This window comes from Catharus ustulatus, chromosome 25 (assembly GCF_009819885.2).
Source record: "Catharus ustulatus isolate bCatUst1 chromosome 25, bCatUst1.pri.v2, whole genome shotgun sequence".
Taxonomy (NCBI): Eukaryota; Metazoa; Chordata; class Aves; order Passeriformes; family Turdidae; genus Catharus; species Catharus ustulatus.
Genome location: NC_046245.1, coordinates 3,627,602 through 3,646,761, shown reverse-complemented (window position 1 = coordinate 3,646,761; position 19,160 = coordinate 3,627,602). Strand labels below are relative to the sequence as shown.

The following is a 19,160-nucleotide window of genomic DNA, read 5'->3' as shown; positions in this document are numbered from 1 at the left end:
TTAACTGCATTGAGGAGTGATGGCTGTGAGACCATCGTGGCATCACAGAATGATTGGGGTGGAAGGGACCTTAAAGACCTCCTGATTTCCCCACCAATCACCCCCTTATTTTCCCTTCTCTCCCTTTATCACCAGTGTATGTAGAGAGGCATTTCCTGCTGCAGAGCCCCAGAGTCTCTGCTGTGCAGAGGATCTTCCCTGAGTGGATTTTCCAGTCACATCTCTGCCCAAGTGGCACTTTGGCACTTTGACACTCTGAGTCCCCATCGCTCCCAACAGCTCCTTTCCCCTCTGCCTGGGGAATTTGGGAATGTGTGATACATCTCTCTGTCATCCTTGGGATTTATCCTTTCTGTTCACTTTCTCCCTGGGCAGGTTTCGACCGCTACTTCTCCAGCAGGACCCTGGACAACAACCGCAGGAACATCTGGTTTGCCGAGTTCTGGGAGGAGAATTTCCACTGCAAGCTGAGCCGGCACGCGCTGAGGAAGGGCAGCAGCATCAAGAAATGCACCAGTAAGAGCTGGGGGCTGCTGTGGGAGGCTGGGGGCTCGTGGGGGGTGCGGTTCTGGTTGTGAGCATGGAGCTCTTTGCCTGGTGGGGATCCTGTCAGAGCTCAATTCCAGGTTCCCAACTCCTTCCTCAAGCCCCACTGTGCATTTTGAGTCATTTCCAGCCCAAAGAGGCTTTAGGGACGAGCGCAGTAAACAAGGCAGCCGGGGATCTGTCTTGCTGACAGCGCTGCTGTCAGGTGATGGTTGGAGGCTCGGGGAGGTGACATGTTTACTGAGAGATGGGAGAGATTTACTGCCTGCCTGGCACTGGCTGAAGACGGATGACGGCGCCGTGGCTCGCGGGCTGCGACGTGGCAGGACTTGGGGACATTGGCGCATCCCTTGGTCCCCTAGGGAGGGATGGCTTTTGAAGCCATCCAGACACAGGGGCCTGGCTGTGCCTGAGAAGTTGGATCGTGAAGGTTTTCTTTTTCTCCCTGCTTTTACCCCTGAGGATGAGTGAGATGGTGTGTCCACATCCCTGTCCTTGCAGGCATTCCCCAAAGGCTCAGATGGTGATTGGGATGGTGTGTCCACATCCCTGTCCTTGCAGGCATTCCCCAGATGTTCAGCTGGTGATGGGGATGGTGCTTCCACATCCCTGTCCTTGCAGACATTCCCCAGATGTCCAGCTGGTGATGGTGATGATGTTCCCACATCTCTGTCCTTGCAGACATTCCCCAAAGGCTCAGATGGTGATCTGGGTGTGTGGGAGCTGGGCAAGCAGCAAGGGCACACCAGAACAGTGGCCAGTGCCCTTGGTCTTAGGTAGCCAAGAGCTCCTCATCCTTCCCCAGAGCATCACAGAACCCTCAGCACCAGGAGATGCATGAGCAGGCTCTGTGAGCACTGATCTCCTCATCTCCACCGTGATGTAGCTTTTAAACAGGTGATATTTCAGGGCTAAGGTGTCAGTGGAAGCAGCTGGAACTACGACGTGGCAAATGTCCTAGGAGCTGTCTTTAAATCATCGGAATTTGTCAGCAGATAAACCATCTCCCGAGTGATTGCTTGGCAGATAGAGCAGGGAGCTAACGCCTGGTGAAGCAAATCTCCTGCCCCTGCAGATCCACGAGCTCCTCCCTTATAGGGCTGATGCAAATGCCCAGTTTGGGGCTGTTTTCCTCAGCTTTGGGTAGAGCCCAGCTTGTCCAAGAAACGCCAGCTTGGTTTGTTTATTCCACCCCTAAAACCAAACCAAAGGATCCCATCCTGAACCAGACAGCTCCTGGCTCCTGTTCCTGGATGGGAGGGCTGGGAGGAAGGTGAGGGCTGAGCTGATGGAATTCCTGATGGTGCTGCCTGTGTTATCCCTGAGACCAGCCCAGCACCCATCAGATATTTGTGGATGGACCGTCCCTGCTCCCAGCTGGGCTCACCCAGCCCAAAAACACAGCAAGGTGCTGGGTGCTGCCACCAGCACCCACAAGATTTGGAGATTCTCCATCCCCAGCTCCCCACAGATGTACTGGGAGCGATTTTGATTAACTCCTGCCAAAAGCCAGGACCAGTGGTGTGCTGGGAATTGATTCTAATCCCGGGAAGAGGAAGAGCTGCGCCCCTCCTCCGAGGGGGCCGCCGAGCCTCGTCACGCTCTTGAAAATTAATTACCAGCCCTGTAGAACGACGCACGACCCTGCTATTATAATCAGCAGGTCACCTCCCTTCCGTGGCCCTCATCTATTGGAGCTTGGCAGAGATTTATTGTCTCCAGGTTGGGAACAAGCTTCGGCTGTCTGCTCCGCATTGCCCCTCTGTGCACCTGCCTAATTCCCGTCTGCAAAAAAGCAGCTGGGGCTGGGGAAAGGTGGTGACAGACAGAGGGACAGCCCCGGGGATGGCTCCTTATCTGCACTGCTCAGCCTTGGCACAGGGATGCAAATCCAGCCTCCACAGCCTGTGCTGTTGCCGTTGGATTTTGGGATGGAGGCGGCTGAGGGAAGCTGAGGAGCTGTAAAGGACCAGCCCTGGTGCTGTGTGTCCCCTGGGTGGGACAGTGCTGTGATGGTGGCAGGGCTGTGACATGCCCATGGGCTCAGCTCCCCTGGACAGTCTATTACAGCTCCTCTTTTAATGGGTAATTATCTTGACAAGACAGAGTGGCCTGTCTGCGCCTTCGGAGATGAATATGGGGAAGGGCCTGAAGTTGAGGGGGAAGATTAATGGCTCCTGTCAATAATGTGGAAGGAGGGATCACCTGCAGGGCTTTGCATGAGTAATCTCTACGTTCCAAAAGTGTTTTTATAACTTTGAAGGATGGGCTATGAATTCACCTCCCCGATATCATCTTTCCCTGTCGGTCAGTTCATTATCAATTCGCTTTAGTGTCATGTCAGTGGCACAGGTCCTGGCATGGGGACCTCCAGTGCTGCTCACGGGGCTGTCCCCTCTCACTGGAGCTTCATCCCATCCCTCCAGCAGGCAAGGAAGGGATCAGCACCTTCTGCTTGGTCCCCTGTGAATCCCACCTCAGAGCAGGGAGCGTCCCTGCCTGGTGGAGCTGGAGTTAATTCTGGGCACTCTGGCGTGGCTTTCTAGGATGTGTAACCTCTCCAGAGGAGGGAGGTGGTGCCCTCAGCTCCCTGACAAACCCTCCTTGCACTGGAGACCTGGCAGGATGCCTGGCCGTGCCTCGGGGCAGGGATGGAGATGCAGAGGCCAGGGCTCTCCATAGCGGCGCTGCCCCTCGGGAGATGCTCTCTTAGCTGTAATTAACAGCGTGCTGCCTTAATCGGTGATTTCTGCTAAGAGATAAACATGTTTGTGGTCCCATTAAGGGTGGTTGTGACGGGGGAAGGCAGCTGTCACTGGTAATTGCCAGATCCTTGCAGGATCCTGCCAGCCGGGGAGGCTGTGGGGTCAGCAAGGCAGGAGGGTGACGAGGGGAGTGGGGTGACAGGAGGCTTTGGCAGTGAGATGGGGACAGGCAGGCAGTGATGGATGCAGCCTGGGCGGTCCTTGACACTCCTGGTGAACCCTGAGCTGGTGGAAGCTCCCAGGAGATGAAGGAGGGGTGAAACACACAGGGGTGAGGGTGGGATGTCCATCACAGAGGACCTGAGAGTTCAGGGATGTCCCATGGCACAGGATGTGACATCCCAAGGGCTCTTGCAAGCACAGCAGGGTGACAGCACCCACATTTTCAGAACCACCTGCTGGGGAGGTTGGCTGGGTATTCCCCAGGGAATGTTCCTTGGCTGTGTGTCCCCTGGCTGTGCAGGTTAGGGAATGGACTTGGAATTTCCAGCTCCTCCAACCCAGGGTGGGCTCCTCTGCAAGAGTTTGGGTGCAGCAGACACATCCTGGGGGGGATGGCTGGGGCACAGGAGGTGGAACCCCCTTCCCCTGTCCCCACAGACCGGGAGAGGATCGGCCAGGACTCCTCGTACGAGCAGGAGGGGAAGGTGCAGTTCGTCATCGACGCCGTCTACGCCATGGGACACGCCCTGCACAACATGCACAAGAACCTGTGCCCCGGCAAGGTGGGGCTGTGCTCCCGCATGGACCCGGTGGACGGCGTGGAGCTGCTCAAGTACATCCGAAATGTCAACTTCTCAGGTGTGCTGTGAGCTTTCCAGGTGTGCTGTGAGCTTTTGAGTGTGCTGTGAGCTTTCCAGGTGTGCTGTGAGCTTTCCGGATGTGCTGTGATCTTCTCAGGTGTGCTGTGAGGTTTCCAGGTGTGCTGTGAGCTTCTCAGGTGTGCTGTGAGCTGTCCAGCTGTGCTGCCAACTTTCCAGGTGTGCTGTAAGCTTTCCAGGTGTGCTGTCAACTTCTTAGGTGTGCCGTGCCCTTGGGGTGCAGGAGGAGCAGCCCTGGGGGTCTCTGGTTGTCCCCAGTGTGGGTCATACAGCAGCACCCACAGTTTTTATTTGTGGTGCCATTTGGCAGCTGCTGCACTGTGAATGCAGCGTGGAGGGAGGGCAGCAGATCAGCAGGTGAGGAGGTCTGAGCTTCCACATCTCCTGAGAGCCTTTGGAGTGTAAATCCGGCAGCAATCCTGTGCTCACCCTCACCCTGCCCTCACCCTGCCCTCACCGTGCCCTCACCTGCCATCCTGCCCTCACCCTGCCCTCACTGTGCCCTCACCTGCCATCCTGCCCTCGCTCTGCCCTCACCTGCTGTCCTGCCCAGCCTCTCCCCCTTCCAGCTCTTCCCTCCCAGCTGGCACAGGTCCCACTGCCTCCTGCTGCTCTGCCCTTGTCTGCCTCAGATCTCTTCTGGTAGCCCATCTTTTCCTCTGCCCTATCTCCTTAATAAACATATTCTGTCTGGTCCCCTTATTATTTCTATTTATCTCCACCCTCTGATCTCCTCCACAGTGTCTCTTTTATTTATTTTCCCCTCTTGCTTGATTCTTCCCTTCTCTTCCTTTCATTAGTGTTTATCTCCAGAATTCACTTGATTTAACTTCTAAAGCTGCTTTTGCCCCTTTTGTAAAAGAAGCAGCGAGGGGGGAGCATCAAGCCAGAGCCCATGAGCAGGGTGGGGGTTGCTGGGGGTGCTGTGGGTGCTGACCCCCCTTTCCTGCAGGCATTGCTGGGACTCCTGTGACATTCAATGAGAATGGAGATGCTCCAGGTCGTTATGACATCTACCAGTACCAGATCAGGAACTCCACCCCTGAGTACAAAGTCATCGGGCAGTGGACAGACCACCTGCACCTCAAGGTAAGGGTGTGGTCCAAGGGAAATCCTGCAGGTTTCTCTTCTCACCACACAGTCTGGGAGCCCCTGGGTGCAAAGCCAGGCAGCCAGAGGTGGTGGGGGCAGAGGGAGAGGTGTCCCCCAGGTACACACCTGTGCTTCAGCATGTGTGCCCACACCTAGAGACTGTGGGTATGGGGCAGGAGCCAGAGCAAAGCAGGTGGGTTCTCCTCAGGGAAGGAGTGACTTCATTTTGGCTTCCTGGTGTTGAATCTTCCCAAAAGAGCAATGGAAAGCTCCTCCACCTCCCTGTCCCCATGCCAGCTTGTGCTGGGACTCTTTGTGGGATGTGCTGATGGGTTGAGGGTCCAGATCCAAGCAGGGCAGGGCAGGGCACCCCCTGTGCCCGCGGTGCCCTCAGCAGGGCTGGTGCCATCTGCCCCGCAGGTGGAGAACATGCTGTGGCCGGGGGGTGGCAGCCAGCAGCCCAGCTCCATCTGCAGCCTGCCCTGCAAGCCGGGCGAGAGGAAGAAGCTGGTGAAGGGCATCCCGTGCTGCTGGCACTGCGAGCGCTGCGACGGCTACCAGTACCAGCTGGACGAGTTCCACTGCAAGCGCTGCCACTTCAACGAGCGCCCCAACGAGAACCACACCAGCTGCACGCCCATCCCCATCATCAAGCTGGAGTGGAGCTCGCCCTGGGCCGTGGTGCCCGTGTTCATCGCCATCGTGGGCATCATCGCCACGCTCTTCGTGGTGATCACCTTCGTGCGCTACAACGACACGCCCATCGTCAAGGCGTCGGGGCGGGAGCTCAGCTACGTGCTGCTCACGGGCATCTTCCTGTGCTACGCCACCACCTTCCTGATGATCGCCGAGCCCGACCTGAGCACCTGCTCGCTGCGCCGCATCTTCCTGGGGCTGGGCATGAGCATCAGCTACGCCGCGCTGCTCACCAAGACCAACCGCATCTACCGCATCTTCGAGCAGGGCAAGAAGTCGGTGAGCGCGCCGCGCTTCATCAGCCCCGCCTCGCAGCTGGTCATCACCTTCAGCCTCATCTCCCTGCAGCTCGTCGGCGTCTGCATCTGGTTCATCGTGGACCCGTCCCACTCTGTCATTGACTACGAGGACCAGCGGACTACAAACCCCCACTTTGCCCGGGGCATCCTCAAATGTGACATTTCGGACCTGTCCCTCATCTGTCTGCTCGGGTACAGCATGCTCCTCATGGTCACCTGCACCGTGTACGCCATTAAGACCCGCGGGGTCCCCGAGACCTTTAACGAAGCCAAGCCCATTGGGTTCACCATGTACACCACTTGCATTGTGTGGTTAGCTTTCATCCCGATATTTTTTGGGACGTCGCAGTCGGCGGAAAAGGTAAGGGAGGAGGGGAGAGGCCTGGCTGGTGTGTGGGGCTGGGAGAGGCTGTGGGGTCTCAAGCAAGAGGAGTCCTTCCATGGTCAGCTTGGGAATTGGGGTGGGAAGTTTTCCCTGCTCTGTTGGCCCCACTGCCCCTCGTGGATGGCAGGTCTGCTGTGTGGGCTGGGGGAGGATGAGCCCCCAGGGCAGGTCCCCGGTGTCATGGGCACAATCTCTGCACAGAAAGGGACCCAGTGCTGCCCAGCCAGCCCCTGTTCCCTGTGCAGAGTTCCCATGGGACCAAAGCCAGCCTGGATGAGGCTCCGTGCTCAAGTGCGAGGGATTAAGAACAAAGAATAAAAATCTCATGAATGAGACCCAAATCTCTTTGCCTGCCAGCCAAAACAGGAATCATCGCATTTCTGTCAAACGCAAACAGCTCCCGCCTGCCAGCCCAGTGCTGCTCTGATGAACAAACCCTGGAGCTGCTGGAAATCCCTGGGGTGTCCCAGCACCCAGATCCCTCTCTGGATGCCCCGAGTGTGTCCCCATGCTGCTGACACCGTGGCTTTGGGACACACCTGTTGCAAAGGTTTGCTGTGGGAGATTTTGCTGTGGACACCTGAGTTTGTTGTGTCCTGCAGCATCTCTTCTCAGAGCATCCATCTCGAGGAGGCTGAGTCTGCCCAGCCACCCCTGACCTTGGCTCAACCAAAAAGTCCCACCAGGCCTTCTCTGGCTGCAAGTGTGAAGGAGAATTAGAGGAAATAAATAGAGCCTTTTGCAGCATTTCCATTTTGATGAGATGGCAGGGGAGATACTAACAAGAAAGCAGGTTTTTTAAGAAATTATTGCAAAACAAAAGCTCCCTGAAAGCCTCCTTAATGTGCTTGGCATAGTGTGGGTAATAAAGATGGAAATGATAATGATTGTAGATTATGCGCAAGGTTGCTCACCTCTTCACTGCAGCTTGTCACGGGATAATTTAGGGCTGCTGAACGCTGCCTGTCAGGCAGCAGCTCCACAATAGGCTGTGCCTCTCGTTGGGGGTTGTAATGCACAGGCCTGCTCTGTTATTAGGCTGCTAACAAGCTGATTAGAGGCGGAAAAAAGTGATGTTCCCAACTCCCCTCGGACGTGGAGCTCTGTCTCACAGCCCAGCCCTGCCTCGAGCCTGCTGAGCCAGCCCTGGAGGGGCTGTGGGATTCCAGCTTGGAGATCTGCTCTGCTGATGTGGGAATGGGCTCTGAGTGTCCCCAGGCTGTGGGACTGGGCTCTGAGTGTCCCCAGGGTGTGGGACTGGGCTCTGAGTGTCCCCAGGGTGTGGGAATGGGCTCTGAGTGTGCCCAGGCTGTGGGAGTGGGCTCTGAGTGTCCTCAGGGTGTGGAAATGGGCTCTGAATGTCCCCAGGGTGTGGGAATGGGCTCTGAGTGTCCCTGAGCCATGGGAGTGGGCTCTGAGTGTCCCCAGGCTGTGGCAGTGGGCTCTGAGTGTCCCCAGGGTGTGTGAATGGGCTCTGAGTGTCTTCAGGCTGTGGGAGTGGCTCTGAGTGTGCCCAGGTGTGGGACTGGGCTCTGAGTGTGCCACAGGCATAGGAATGGGCTCTGGGTGTCCCCAGGATGTGGGAGTGGGCTCTGAGTGTCCCCAGGCCATGGGACTAGGCTCTGGGTGTCCCCATGCTGTGGCAGTGGGCTCTGAGTGTCCCTGAGCCATAGGAATGGGCTCTGAGTGTCCCCAGCTGTGTGAATAGGCTCTGAGTGTCCTTAAGCCGTAGGAATGGGCTCTGGGTGTCCCTGAGCCATAGGAATGGGCTCTGGGTGTCCCTGGACACAGCTGAGGGATGATGGATGTGCTCAATGAGGCTGGAGGGAGCAGATGGTTGGGTTCCCTCAGTGCTTTAGTTGTTGGTCTGCACTCCTGGGGAGAAGAAGGCTGCAAAGGAGCTGTTGCACAGCCTGCACGGAGGGTGTGGCTCTGAGTGTGTCCTTGGGGTGACACTGGGGGCACTGCCATTGCCATCACCCACCTGGCGCTCCGGGGATGCTCCACGGGCACCCCCAGCTCACCCTGGGGAGGGATCCCATCACGTTCCTTCTCCCCACTGCTGCTGGAATGGGGCCTCTTGGGCTCCGTGGAGTGTCTGGACCTTTGGGAAAACAAAATCAGGAGCGTTGTCTGGGCTGTTCTCTCATGGCTGAAGTCCTGAGGGTGCCACAGGGCAAACCCACCCCTGTCAACCCCTGGCACTTCTGCCCTGACCCCAGCTGGGGCTGCAGGGCCGAGGCTGCCTCGTGGTCTGGAGGAGTTGGATAATCCCCATTTCTACTTTTCCTTGCTTCACCTCGTGCCCACAACTTTGCATGGAGGTGGCACATTATTGTAACAAGTCCCCCAAGCCTTTTCTGAAAAGAACCTCTTATCCCCGCCGATCCCGGCGGATTACAGAAATAGCAATAACAGAGGATCTAAAGAAAGAGACAATTTCCTGTGCTGATAAGGTGGCAGCAGAACAGTGGAGTCATTGTCTGCTTCCCTGTTTATCGCATTTGCTTTTAGCCAGGAAAAAGAGGGAGAGGGAAGGAGTGAGAGGGACTGTCCAGTGGTGTTGGGAGTGCTGAGCAGTTTGCCCTTCCCCACGGTGCAAAACCCCTTGTGGCAGGGCCAGGCATGGATTTAGAGTGGGGACAGCTTCCCACTCTACATGGGAATTTAAATGAGAATCTAAATTAATGCAGAGATTTAATGCCTGTGGAACAGACAGAAGCCAGGGCTGCTCCCCCGGGCAGGACGAGCTCACCGGGTTTGGGGCTGGTGTGGGGTCATTCTGGGTAAGTGCTGTCCCTGAGCATCATCGCCCTGAGCCAGGGCTGGCTGTGCTCTTTGATCCAGCCCACGAGGCAGCAGGAGCTGGAACTTCCTCAATGAGCACAGCTCACACTTCCCAGAGCTCTGGAGGAAGCTCCAGTGTCGTTAACGGAGGGGCGAAGCAGGGTCCTGGGCTGGAAGCCAATTAAGAGAGAGTAGGAAGTGAAGCTGTGAGAAATGGTCATTTTTTTGCAGTGGCAAAAGGTTAAATGAGCAGAGCTCCACGGCTGTGTGGAGTCTCCAGGCTAAATTTATTCCTGTCTGAGCTGGTGAGGGGTTTGCTGCGGCGAGACGCGGCTGCGGAGGCTGGAGTGGGCAGAAACACTTCCTGCAAACATCCTGGGGGAAAGGTGGCCACTGTGAGACCCCAAAAGTGCTGCAGGGGGCAGAGAGTGGGGTGGGGAGCTGGGGGTGGTCCCTGCAGGGTCTCAGCACAGGGGAGTCCCCGGCAGCACTGGGAGAACTGGCCCAGGAGTGAGGGGGGAGCACACACACAGAGATGTCTGAGCTCAGCCCAGCTCAGCTCAGCCCAGCTCAGCTCAGCTCAGCCCAGCTCAGCTGCTCTCTCCCTCCTCGCTGAAACGCCCCCGAGCCCCAAGGCACAGGGAGGGGGGACTCAGCAGACACAAAATATGGAAATTGCTGGATTGGCAAGGGAAGGCAGGGAGATGAGGATGCTGTGCCCCGCTGGGTCACGCTGTGCTGGTTCCCAGGCACGGCTTGGGGTGCCTGGAGTTGGGGTCTCGGTGATTCCCTCATTCCTGGCCAGCCCAGGACACCTGTGGCAGAGTCTGGAGAGTTGGAGTGGAGAAAAAAAAAAAAGGAAGAAATAAAAAAGCGCACAGATTCTGGCACAGAGATGTGTTTTGACTTTGCTTGATGAAATGACATTTTTATTTCCAAAAACTGCCTAGAGAGAGAAGGTGGAACAAACAAACCGGCGCGTGTGACAGCAGGAGGTTTTATTCTGGGGACAAACCAAAGTTTTTTCAGTTGACTCAGAGCAAGCTTGGTGGCATTTTGCCTTCTGGGCCAGGTGCTGCTTGGCTGTGTGGGGTCTCAGGTGGGATCTGGGGGGTCCTGGGGTGTCCTGGAGCAGCTGTGTCCCACCACTCTGGGACACAGTGTGTGCTCTCCATCACCTTTTCCCTTCAGAAACCCTCAGGTGAAAAGTGTGCTCCTGGGGACATGGGGACCCCTGCTCTGCCTTCCCTGGCTCCTCCAGGTGCTGCCTCCTCCCAGGGCATGAAATCCCACCTGGGAAACACCTACAGGGGAATCCCTGGACTCTGAGTCACAGGTGAAGTTCAGCAACTTCTTTAAGGCTCCTCCTGAAGCCTTGACCTGCACTCAGGTGTGTGCAAAGGCATCTGGAGACCCAGAGCCCCCTCCCTGCTCATCCCCAGAGCCTCACAGCTGCCTGCTGGAGGAGGGGATGCTGGAGAGGAAGGAGCCAGATGTTGGTAGAGCAGGGGTGCCCACGGAGCTGGGACTTGCCCTCCCAGCCTCCCCAGGAGGTGGGATGGGCACAGGGAGGGGGTCTCTGCCTCCCCTTGCCACCTGCTTCAGATACCCTGGCTTGAAAGGAGCCTGCCAACTGCTCTCCATAGAAAAATGGATTATTCTACAGTCAGATTAATGGGCTTTCATTTTGCAAAACATCTGTCACTGTTAGTCCTGGACAGTGAGCGTGAAATTAGTTTTGACTGCAAAAAGGCGGCGTTGGTGTGTAATATGTGACTTACATGACAAGAGCCCGGGAGTCAGCTGGGGAATGGGAATTACCTGTTGAAGGGAGAGGGGCAGTGGGGTGTGCCATGGGATCAGCTGTCCTTGCTGTGCCCAGCACCAGCCTTGCAGCTCCTGCCCTGAGGCTGGTGGAGCATCAAACCTCACCTTGAACACCTGTGGGTTTTCTTTTTGATCCCTGGTGGTGTTTACCAGGAGCAGAGAGTGCTAAAATAATTTAGCTATCTCTCAGAAAGCTCACATTTTGCCAGCAGAGAAAGACCAGAGGCCTTACTTGAGTTCCACAAGAATCTTTATTTCATGCAAAGGGTGATCAAGCAGGATTCTCTCAGGGCAAAGGGCAGACACCCATATTTATAGGTTCAGGGGGGATTCAAACTACAACCAATAAAAGTTTATACAAAGAACAGCATCCAATCTAAGTGAGAAGTTCTAAAGGTGAACTGACCAATTACACAGACTAATTTCTAACCAATTATCTTCCAAAGTGTTAGAGAGTGACCAAATTCTTCAGGAATTTGGCTCAACCTTGATATCTTATCTATTATAGCAAGTTCCAGGGGCCAGGGGAAGATGGCTTTGGAGGAATTGTATCATCCAGAAATACCCAGCACTGCCAGCATTCCAGCACTGCCTCCCCACTGCATTCATTTCACCCCAACTTTCCCTCATTTCCCCATTTCCTCCTTTCCCTTCTGGCCCTGGGGGCTTGGGGCAGGTCTCAGCTGCCGGCCTTGTGTCTTGCAGATGTACATCCAGACCACGACGCTCACCATCTCGGTGAGTCTGAGTGCCTCGGTGTCCCTGGGCATGCTCTACATGCCCAAGGTGTACATCATCCTCTTCCACCCGGAGCAGAACGTCCCCAAGCGCAAGCGGAGCCTCAAGGCCGTGGTGACAGCGGCCACCATGTCCAACAAGTTCTCTCAGAAGGGAGGGTTCCGCCCCAACGGAGAGGCCAAGTCGGAGCTCTGCGAAAACCTGGAAACACAAGGTGAGCTGGCTCCCACAGGGGCGCCCAGCAGGATCCTCTGGGGATCATAAACATTGAAAACAGGGAGAGCTGAGCTCCATCTGCACGTCCCTGACTCCAGTGGGTGCCACATGCGGCTGGGGGAGCTCAGGGTGAGCAGGGCTGGGAGAGCTCAGGGTGAGCAGGGATGGGGGAGCTCAGGGTGAGCAGGGCTGGCAGTTCCTGTTTTGCCCAAGGAGGGAATGGGCACATCCCTGACTCCAGCATGAGCCACACAGGGTTGGGAGAGCTCGGGATGAGCAAGGCTGGCAGCTCTGGTGGTGCCCAGGGAGGGAATGGGCAGATCCCTGACTCCAGTGGGTGCCATATGGGGTTGGGGGAGCTCATGGTGAGCAGGGCTGGCACCTCTGGTGGTGCCCAAGGAGGGAATGGGCACATCCCTGACTCCAGCATGAGCCACACAGGGTTGGGAGAGCTCAGGGTGAGCAGGGATGGGACAGCTCAGGATGAGCAAGGCTGGGGGAGCTCGGGATGAGCAAGGCTGGCAGCTCCTGTGGTGTCCAAGGAAGGAATGGGCACATATATCCCTGACTCCAGTGGGTGCCACACAGGGCTGGGAGAGCTCAGGGTGAGCAGGGCTGGCAGCTCTGATGGTGCCCAGGGAGGGAATGGGCACATCCCTGACTCCAGCATGAGCCACACAGGGTTGGAAGAGCTCCGGATGAGCAAGGCTGTGTCACGCACAACCTGAGCGGGGGTCGTGATGGTTTGTTCGACCACAGGGTGCAAAAGACAACAGCAAGAGACTAAGATTTTGTTCAGCAGTAAGCAGTAAAGCAGTTTATTGAGGGCAAGCAATTCAGTTTTGGGGTAATGGTGAGAGGGAGAGAGATTAAGATGACAAAGTAGAGAGAGAGAGATAGAGAGACAGACACAGAAAGAGAGAGACAGAGACACAGAGAGAGAGAGAGAAAATAGGGGGAATAGCTACCAACAGATGGGATGTCCTCGGATCATCTGGTGATGCCTTCCATCCGTCGGGAGAAAGAAGTCTCAAAAGTCTCTTCAGAATGTAGTAATTTTATAATCCATTTCAAGGGGAGTGGCTGCTGACCAAAAGGTGGGGAGGTTTATGGACTATTGTGTGTGAGGCCTGCTGCTCAGGTGCACAAAGTACGGTTCCTTGAGCCCGTACCTGCCCGAATGCAGTGCAGTGTGACAGTACAGCGCACACCCAACACAGTCCCTTGGCCAGCATCCACCTTAGCCAGGCCCAAAGTGAGAGGTGGGGTCCAGGGGTCTCAAGGGTCTCAGGGTCTCAGTCTCTGACAATGATTGTGAGGCAGATCAGGCAATCTTCGGACCGACCCTTACAGCTCCTGTGGTGCCCAAGGACAGAATGGGCACATCCCTGACTCCAGCATGAGCCTTATGGGGCTGGGGGAGCTCAGGGTGAGCAGGGCTGGGGGAGCTCAGGGTGAGCAGGGCTGGGGGATCTCAGGGTGAGCAGGGCTGGGGGAGCTCAGGGTGAGCAGGGCTGGGGGAGCTCAGGGTGAGCAGGGCTGGGGGAGCTCAGGGTGAGCAGGGCTGGGGGAGCTCAGGGTGAGCAGGGCTGGGACAGCTCAGAGTGAGCAGGGCTGGCAGCTCCCGTGGTGCCCAGGGCACAGCAGTAGTGTTGGGGGTGGGAGGTGCTGGGGACGTCAGCACAGCACCGAGGGGACATTTTTCACTTTGTCACTGCTGGGTCACGTATCCTTAAATAAACAACAGAATAAATAATTCACAGGGCTTTGATACGGGCAGATCAGCTACGAAAACATCGCAGCTAACAAATAGCTCTGTCAGCTCCAATTCCTTCTGCTCTATCTAATTGTTATCTGGGAGCACCAGTTGGAAACCTGCAGCAAGGTTCCACTGCCAGCCAGGCACTGTGAGCTGCCCATGTCCCCTCCCTGTGGGCTCCATGGCCACCTGCTTGGGCCACTCAGGCTGTGCCAGCTGTGCCAGCACTCGTCTGTGCCCTTGGCTGGAGGGTGTCCCTGTGCCTGCTGACCCTGGGCAGAGCTGCAGGGAGTGGGGGGGGTTCATTGCCCTGTGGCACTCTGGGACGTGTGGTGGCTTTGGAGCCATCGCTGTGTCCTCTCCTGGTGTGTCTGAGGGCTGGGGGAGCTGGGGGTGGCAGCAGGGTTGTGTCCCTGTGACACCCTCTGGATGAGGGGACAGTCAGGGTGGTTGATTTTGTGCTCCCAGCTGCTGTGGAGTGCTGGTTTGGGGTGTGGGACACCCAGCTGGGACCCCAAAACCCCCTGGGACCCCTTGGCTTGTCCCAGGCTGAGCTTTGGGAAGGTGCAGCAGCTCTGGGTCTGTCTGTAGGAGGTTGCTGAGGGAAGTGGGTGGGAGGGTGACACCACATTCCCACTGCTCATGGCACGTCCTGGGGGCTCTCTTTGGGGTGAAATCCCTTCAGGAGCACCCACAGGGGCTCAGGGAAGGATCCCAAATGCCAGCACTGTCCAGATCCCTGAGCAAACCCAAAACCCTGGCACCTCCTGGCACGATCAGGGGGTCAGGACAGGAGCCAGGAGGGGAAGGTGGCCCTGCTGATGGTCCTCGTGGGCTCTGTGTCTCCTTGCAGCACTGGCCACCAAGCAGACCTACGTCAGCTACAGCAACCACGCCATTTAGCTGCAGGAGCAGCCCCGGGAGGGAGCCGAGCTCCTGGCAGGGACAGCGGCACAGCACAGGGAGGTGGCAGCCAGGGGACACGCCCCAGGGCTGAGCTCCTGGGGGAAAAAATGCCATCAACAGCAGCAAAAAATCCATAAAGAAACACTCAAACTCTTCCAGCGCCCACGGTGGCGATGCATGGCTCCCACGGAGGGACAGCGGGGACGGAGTGCGGAGAGAGGGGACGGACTTAGCAAGTCTTTGGGTTTTGTTTTTTTTTTCCTGTATTTTGGCAAAAAAAGAGGAAAAAAAATAAGAGTCCCAACATTTTCCCTTTTCTGGAATTTGTGAGATTGTTTGTGGTTGTGCAGAACCTTCTGTTTCCACTTTTTTTTTTTTTTAAATCCTCTGTTTTCTTCCGTTCCTGTCTTCCTCCGTCCCTCTTCACTCTCTACCCCCATATCCTACCAAATTCTATATGTTGCAAAAAGGAAAAATAAATAAAAAGAATTTAAATTTACATTAAAAAAAAAACAGACAGCAAAATAAAATAAAATAAAACCTAGACTGTGTTCAAAGTGCTGATTTCTATAGGTGGTTCCTTAATGTATGTGATGACCATATGGATTGAAATATGTCTGCTTTATGTACTGACCAGTCAAAAAACAAAAACACACAAAAAAAAACAAAGTTCAGTGCCTGGATGTTTATGAATTATTCGATGACTGTGTAGAGCATGATCATTTTTATACGAGGAGATTTCTAATAAAAGACCCTGGTTTTGCACTCGGCGTTTGCTGTCTCTTGGTCACTTGGTTTGCCAGGGAAGGTTTTGGGTGGCCAAACCCTCTGGGAGAGCTCAGGGCTTGGTGTCCTTCCTCTGCTCATTCCTGGAGATCCCAAACAGTGTGAGAGGGGATGGGGCAGGGGGATGGCCCTGGCAGGGTCAGGGGGCAGGTTTGGGCTGGGATGAGCTGATCCCTCCTCATTTTCCCTTCCCTGAGCTGTGAGCAGAGGCTGCAGGGATGGAGCAGAGAGGAGGAGATTTCCCAGGGTTTCCTGCACCTTCAGAGCAGTGCTGGGGAGTTCATTTATAAAGTGTGCAGATGTGACACCTGGGGACACCTTGGCACTGCTGGGTTCAGGGCTGGACTGGAGGATCTCACTGGGCTTTTCCAACCTGAAGGATCCTGGGCTAACAAAACCAACCAAAGCAGCTCTGCCTTGTGGGGAGGGTTCCCCTTCCTGGCTCCAGCCCGTCCTTGGGGTGGCAGAGCCATGAGTGAGGGATGTGTTTGTTCCCAGAGCCTGGGCTGTGCCTTTTGGGGAGTTTGGTGCCTTGGCTGCTGCTCCTTCTGTCCCTGGCCTGGCTATTCCAAGTGTTTCCCTCTTGGATTGGGGCTGGCTGTGCCTGTTGGCTGCTGGGTCAGGAGAGGAGGGTCCAAACCTGGGACAGGGGGAAAAGAGGCAGAGAAGTGCTGGGTTCCAGCTACTTCCAGCTGCCCAATAAAATGTTGGAGCTGGCCTGGGAGGGGGTGCTGGGATGGCTCCCTGTCCCTTTGTGCCCATTCCCCCAACCCCAAAGTGCTGCTATGTCCCCCTCTCTGAGCCTGTGTGATGTCACCCCTGCATTATGCACATTTCCAGAGCTGTTTGTGTGTTAATCCCAGCTCTGCTCTCACCCTGGGGTGTGTGGGGGGCACTGAGCCCCACGGGAGCCTCAGGCAGGAATTGGTGCCAGAGGGAAACTCAGCCTCTCCCTGCCTGTGCACACAGGACTGAGCCTGCCTTGAAGGCAGGAGTTAAAAAAGGGAAAAAAAGCAGTGTAATGAAAAGCTGGAAACTTTGATAAGATCATACTTGTCAAAAGAGCTTCTCAGAGGAAAAAGCGCTCGGTGCCCAGCGCATCCATCAGTGTCTGATCGGATGTGAGGCCCTGCCTGGTTCAGAGGGCTCTGAGAAAACCCGAGCTGATGTCTCTGCTGCAGCTTCTGCTCGGGGATTCTGCTCTGTGGAGCAGCTTTCACCCTGAGTTCTGCTGGATAATGACTGGAAAGGCTGATTTTGATTTAATTACAGCCTCCACCTGCCTCCCCTCGCTGTGCATTGAGGGGGGTGCTCTAAACCCTCCCGTGGTTGTCACCCCAAAGCTGAGCTGCTGGAGGATCCCTGTCCCTCCCAGCCCATTCCAGGGGTGGATCAGTGACCTCCCAACACAGCTGGTGGATTTTATCCAGCACTTCATGATACAGTGCTGTTCATTCTAACAACCTCCTGGATTATGGGAGCTAATTAAAAGGGAGCAGTCTGTGAGCCATTGAGATGGATGGGGATCCAGCCAGGCTCTGCTGTGGATGTTGCAGCAGGGACCTATGAGGAACCAGATTCTGCTTTTCTGCTTTGCTTAATATTTTGGAGGGTAGCTCTGCCTGTGGCTGGGGAGAAGAGCAGATTGGATACTGATTCCTGGATATCAGATTTCTGGTTTTTGGTATTTTGGGTATTTTTTTTTTTTTCAATTAGGTACCTGGAAATTGTTGCCATCGTTTCTCCTCCTCGCCTCCCTTAGAGCTTTAAAAGCACTTGTCTGATTTTCCTCTTATTTCTGTGAAGGGCTGTTGAATTTAAACAACAATAATTGCTTGAGTTCCCTGAGTGCTTGACCTGCAGATTTTTCACTTTTTCTGGGACTTTGAGAAGTGACAAGGAAAAAAACCTGGGCTGGTGCCAGCTCCTTCCATCCCCTGCTCAGACCTTCCTGCCTCCTGGAACTTTCTGTTGTCCTTGGCTGCTGTTCCCAATTTCCAGCTCTTCTCCTGAGCTCCCTTCTCTGGGGACAAGCAGGAACTTTTGGGGTTCCAGGGCACAGCTGGGGGCTGGAGTGGGAGCTGTGCCCCTGCCTGGAGCAGCAGCAGCCTGGAACCAGTCATTAACTCTCTTCTGTGAGAGGCAAATTACAGACTTCGGTGGCATAATTAGGCCAACTCGATGGGAAATGGAAAAACAAGATAATTTCCCTGCGAATTTTCCAGCCTGCCTGCCACCTCGTGCCTCCCTTCCTGTGTCCTGGGGAAAATCAGCCCCCTGCCCCTGTGGGCCTGGAGATCTCCTGCAGCAGCTCCTTGGGGAGGAAATCTGGAGGAACAGGGCTGGAGCAGAGTTAATTTGGACAGGACAGGAGGACAGGGCTCCATTCAGCTCCTCTGCCACCAGGAGAGCCCCAGGGACTCATTTTCCCCCCAGGAGTGGGGCTCAGAGCAAGGTGGGCTTTGGGTTCAGAGCAGAGGCAGCAAAGTTGAGGTGGGTGCTGTGGTTCCATTCATGGCTCTGGGAAAAACTGGAGCTGGTTTTTCTGCTCCAGAGCCTTGGAGGAGCTGTGATGAGCCCCTCAGTCGGGCTGAGGGGACAGTGGGTGCCCTGCAGGGAGGTGACAGCACCCAGCCCTGGGGCTGGGGAAGGTTCCAGCAGCAGTGGAGCCCTTGGAGCTCCCTTTGGAGCAATCCCTGTGGCTGGAGCCATGGATGGAGGCACCAGTTGTGTATCCAGGGGCTCTCCCCAGCCCCAATGTTCTCTTGTAGGGCCCAGTGAGTCAGTGGTGGTCTGTGTTGAAATCTCACTTCAGTGGTGAAAGCTGCAATTAGCATTTAATGAAGCTTCTTGCTTTTATTTTTAGGTAACCTCCGATTCCCTGACTGTGTAATTTAGTCCTCCATTGCTTGGAGATAATTAAAGTATGTCACTATAATTTGCTTTTTTTAAAGGCCTGTAATTATGTTTTTATTGAGAATAAAAAACTTGGGGGGGGGGTGGTGGGGAGGGGGAAACGAAAACAATGTTAGGGGAGGAGAAAGCTTTGGATGGGCAAGGGGACTTCTTCCAGCTTGATGGGTTTGGAGCTCGTTCCAGGATGCTGGGTAGGCTGGGGACAGAGGAAAAGCTCCTGGTTCGAGTTGGAAATGGTGAGGTGAGGTGTTTGAAGCCTTGGAGCTGCAGGCAGGACCGGCTGCGCTTCTGCTGCTCCTTGGCATCCTCCTCCTCCTCCCTCCCCTTCCCCACAAACCCCAGGCTCTGCGGTTGGGGCTGGCTGAGCCTGGGGCAGCACAGCCGAGCTCTCATCCCTGCCCTCCCCGCTCCCAAAATCGCCTTTCCCAGCCAACAAACATCCGTGGGCTTCATCCAGCTGCAGCTTCTGCCCCCAGCCACCAAACCCGCGTGGTTGGAGCATCTCTGCCCTCCGTGCGCAGCCAGGAATTAACAGGCAGGAATTAAATGTCTCCTGCCAGGGCTGACAGCGCTGCGCAGCCCTCGGGGGATGCTCGGGCTGCATTTGCATCTGCAAACGCT

At 55.7% G+C, this 19,160-nt stretch overlaps 1 protein-coding gene across 2 annotated transcripts in view; it reads left to right on the top strand.

Annotated features, from left to right (window-relative positions):
* The window catches only part of GRM4 (glutamate metabotropic receptor 4), a 37,933-nt gene extending 22,326 nt beyond the window's left edge, over positions 1-15,607 (top strand). For both annotated transcript variants that reach the window (XM_033080032.1, XM_033080033.2), the window contains exons 6-11: positions 376-516; positions 3,912-4,112; positions 5,085-5,221; positions 5,645-6,580; positions 11,924-12,170; positions 14,785-15,607. In XM_033080032.1, coding sequence (XP_032935923.1) covers positions 376-516; positions 3,912-4,112; positions 5,085-5,221; positions 5,645-6,580; positions 11,924-12,170; positions 14,785-14,834 — 1,712 coding nt within the window. In that variant the 3' untranslated portion in view covers positions 14,835-15,607. The remainder of the gene's footprint in view (positions 1-375; positions 517-3,911; positions 4,113-5,084; positions 5,222-5,644; positions 6,581-11,923; positions 12,171-14,784) is intronic.
* Positions 15,608-19,160: the final 3,553 nt, after the last annotated feature.